General features: G+C 33.3%; 1 protein-coding gene across 1 annotated transcript; it reads left to right on the plus strand.

Annotated features, from left to right (window-relative positions):
- The first annotated feature begins 3,417 nt into the window (after nucleotides 1-3,417).
- LOC105112065 (probable F-box protein At5g04010) lies at nucleotides 3,418-4,305 on the plus strand. Its single transcript, XM_011007632.1, has one exon. The coding sequence runs from the start codon at nucleotides 3,418-3,420 to the stop codon at nucleotides 4,303-4,305; it is 888 nt and encodes a 295-aa protein (XP_011005934.1).
- The last annotated feature ends 84 nt before the right edge of the window (nucleotides 4,306-4,389 follow it).

Raw genomic sequence — 4,389 nt, forward strand, 5'->3', positions numbered from 1 at the left:
TTGTTATAACATTTAACAAGTTCTAAATAAATCACATTGAGTACCTAAAAAAATATATTTCTCCACTTAATTTGATTATTAAACCCAATCTAACTAAATTTAAATTAAATTTTAATTTAAATATATTTTATTATTAATCTAATTAAATTTAAGATCTAAGTTAATTCATTAATCTATTAAAATTATTAGGTCAAAAGTGAAAACGAGATTTTTCTTAAAAACTTCTACCACCGGATTAGGATTAACCCTAACTAATCCGGAATAGGATGTCCGAGATGGAACAGGAATCCCATCGGCTTTCTGGGGAGAGCCAAAACCAACGGGTGGGAAAAAAAAAAGAACAGACTGAGAGAAAAAGAGAACCGAGAGAGAGAGACAAGAGGGGAGAGGACAGAGGAGAAGAAAAGAGAAAGAGAGGAGTAAAGGGAAAAAATCGAACAAAAGAAGAAGAAGAAGAAGAAATAGAGAAGAAGAGAACAAAAACAGAGGAGAGAAGAGAGAAGGACCGCCGCTAGAGCCACCATCATTTCACCGCTAACACCTCTATCATCGTGAGCACCCCATGAGCCTCCACAATAACCACCGCAGGTCAATTCCCCAACCTCTCTCTTCTCCCTTCTTTTACTTCTCCTGCCTTCGCCCTTTATGCTTTATGTTCATTTTGCATGCAGAACATGAGCTCATTCTGTAGCATAATGAACATATATAATTATCTAGTTACTGTGCACAGTACAGTTACCAGCCAATTATAGTATAATGGAGCAACCCTGGCCTATTTTGCATATTAAGCCGGTGCTGTCTCATTTTGTTTTGGGCCAGCACAAGCCCATTTTTATATTGGGTTGGTGCAGCCCATTTTCATGTCGAGCCAATGCTAGCCCATTTTCTTTTTGTTAGGCTGGTGCTAGCCCATTTTTATTCTTTGGCTAGTGTTGGCCCATTTAAACAAAAAAACATTAGTGATTTTCTCGTGTTTTTATTTTATCCATTTTGGTTAATATCGATCAGTATTTTACATCGAAAAATACAAATCCAGTATTAAAATACACAGTTTTCATCAAAACTTTCAAAAATACAAAAAAAGTTGAAAAAAAGAAAAAATATATTTTGTGCATATGGCCAAGTGTGTCAAAGCTAAAAAATCATATTTTTTTTTATATATCAAAAAACAATGTTTTAGCTTGCATTTTAGCTTTAATAACCAGTTCATTAAAGTTAAAAGAACATTACCTAAAATTTCAAAAAGAAAAAAAATTATATTTTGTTTTTCTTTTAGTATTTGGGGTATGACATTACACATAAAGTGTATTTTAGATATTTAATTCTTTTTTTAAAAAATAGAACGGTTAGGTTTTACCATATTAAGATAAGAACCTCTTTATTAAGGAAGGCTTGTCTTGAACCTTAAACAGACCAACAATTAAAAACCATAATACAACTTTAGATTTTAACAGACAAAACAATGCAGCCTACCTTAAGTAGGGCATATTTGGGGTGCTAATACCTTCCCTTTATATAATCAGTCTCTGTACCCGATCTCTAAGATCAATTAGGGTTCCTAGTGACCATAATATTAGGTGGCAACTCTCATTCAAATTTTTCACTGATAAGAGACAAGAATTCATTTTCTCTCCATATTTTATCAGAAATACATCATTCCATCTTTTCCTGAAAAGTGGACAATCGCCGCGACGCCACACACATACAACAAAACTTATGAATGAGACATCTAATTGCAATGAGTTTGAATTTATCAAATTTTTTTTTTAGGATTTTATAATAAAAAATTGGTGTTTTATTGGTCTATCAGGGATGTACAAAAACCAGGTTTGTATGCCTTTCTAAATTTTGATAGGATTAGAGTTCTAGATTGTAGAGTAACCGATAACATATTGTTCGACAATAGAACATAAATAAAGAAGTTTATCCATGTATTTAATTAAATAAATTGAAAATTATTTGTGTCAATAATTATTTTTTTTAAAAAAAGTCAATAATGATAACTAAAGATGTAACTAGAAATATTAAGAGATGAAAGTAAATCAAAATATTTGGTCTCGCAACATGGATCATTTACTTCAATGTATTCAATGAATCCGTTTATTAAAATTAATTTTTATTCAATTAAATGATGGTAGAAATAAACACACATGTTAAATTGATTGATCAAAATCAAAGTGAAAAAAATATCATGTAAGGTTGCACTTATTATAAAAATTATCTAATAAATAAAAAAAATATATAAAAATTAGAATAATCTCTTCAAAAATTAAATACGTACAAAATAATTAAAAAAATAACCATTATTTAAAAAAAGCTAAATAAAAAAATAGAGAGAAGAACCATCAATTTAAATATAAGTTAAAAATTAAATAAAAAACACATAAAAAGCATCAATAAATAAAAGGCAGAATTATGAAAAGAGAAGGGAAGAAAGAAAGATGTCATATATACATTGTTGGGCCTGAGAAGTGAGGCAAGCGTGCCTGGCCCATTTGTAAAGGGCTTGTGTGCGAGCCTTTATTTAAAAAAAAACTCAAACAACGTGCTATTTTTTTCCTAAATAGTGGCTGAAAAATTAGGATTCATGGTTTTTTTTTATCCAAACACCTTGATCTTTTTAATGGCCTTAAACAACCTAGAAATAACACAAAAATTTAAAATAAAAAATCTTTATGAAGTTTGATATGATTGTCTAGACAATTTAAAGGTGAAAAAAAAAAATTCAAGTGGAACTCCTTTAATAAAATGAAACTTATTCACATTAAAATTAACTATTTTGGTAGCTAGAATTGATGTTAACGTTAAATTTTTATCTTTATTATCAGAATCTGACAATTTTTTCCTCTTCTCTCTCAAACCAAGGACTAAGAAATAATAAACTAAGGAATAAGATTTTTTTAATTAAGTATTTTAAGAAACTTTCTCTCAAGAAAGGCTTGAATTTTTATTTTTATTTTTTACAAAAGAGAGATTTGAATTCTAAATATTTTAAAGAAAATAAGATAGTAATACTATTTAAGTTAAAATTCATTAAAGATTATTTATGAGAATATATTAGTTTCACCGATGATTCCTTATAATTACTGCAGTGCTAGCTTTCCATCAATAACTATTTATTTTTGCCATTAAAATATGTATATCCAAATATATATTTTTGACTGCTCGGTGCCGGATATATCTATTTCGATCATATCCAATTTTATTTTTTTATTTGTTTTTTTACTTGGAGGATTAACCCTAAACAATCCGGAATAGGATGTCCAGGATGGAACAGGAATCCCATCGGCTTGCTGATCAATAGATTAGCAGCCTATATAATGAAGCACCTCCAGGGTTGAAATCTACTCCGTTCTTTAGCCTTCCAAGAATTGATCGTTAGAATAATTAGGAGAAACCAAATTAAGCCATCTCTCCATGTCTCTCACGGAGCTCAAACGCTCTTCTAGTCAAGAAAATATCCATCATGTTTCTGTCAAAAGACTAAAACTCTTCAAGAATAAACTAGTATCCTATTCGCCATCGCCGTCTTGGGAGCTTCTTTTTCTAGTGGCTCAGTATCTAGACCCTAAATCCCTTGCTGCTGCTTCTTGTGTCTCCAAATCATGGCTGGAGTCATTCTCCTCTGAGGATATTTGGCGGCCGATTTGCTCTGCTCACTACCCTTCTGTCTACAACCTCAAACACGTAGACCCAGCTGTCTCTTGTCACCGCCTTTACGGTATTGCCTCCACCGCAGCCTCCAAGCTCCAGCTTCAAAAGCCAATAAAACCCCACCTGCCCCTAAATGACCTCCTCTTCGTCATCCATGCAAGGACCGGAGAGTCTTCCACTTTATTCACCCTATCGAAACCATGCGATGAACTCCGGGTAGATCCTAATGGGATATTCAAGTTCGCTGTCGACGTAGATCTTGAGTCTTCACTGAAAAAGGAAGCGATACGGGAGATAAAAGTCACATGGAACGTTGTGTTGAGAGGTTGGAAAGCTGTATTTAATATGATGGAATCGTGTAGTGGAAAGGCCAGCCTTGTTCCGGAGGCAGAAGACTTGTTTTCCAAGGAGCTTCCATTGCCGGGGTGTTGCTCAAACATGGTCACCGCAAGCAGCCTTGTTGCCGAGATGAAGTTGGGATTTTGCTGTGAGAATTATGCTGATGAGGAGGAGGGTATAAAGGATATTGACGGCAAGTTCAAGAGAGGAAAGTTGAGTTTGGCCATCATGAATACAAAACATTGGAGGTACCTAAGCATGGATGATGCTCTGAGACATTTGCAGCACTTTTTGCTGCCTTGCGATGCTTAAGTCGTTCTCATCTCCTTTCTGATCACTTCTGGGAAGCTTGCGTGGTGGCTCCTCTGATCAAGCTTCTTGCAGTTCTTTTTTTTT

This window comes from Populus euphratica, unplaced genomic scaffold, assembly GCF_000495115.2.
Source record: "Populus euphratica unplaced genomic scaffold, PopEup_1.0 scaffold320.1, whole genome shotgun sequence".
NCBI classification, from domain to species: domain Eukaryota; kingdom Viridiplantae; phylum Streptophyta; class Magnoliopsida; order Malpighiales; family Salicaceae; genus Populus; species Populus euphratica.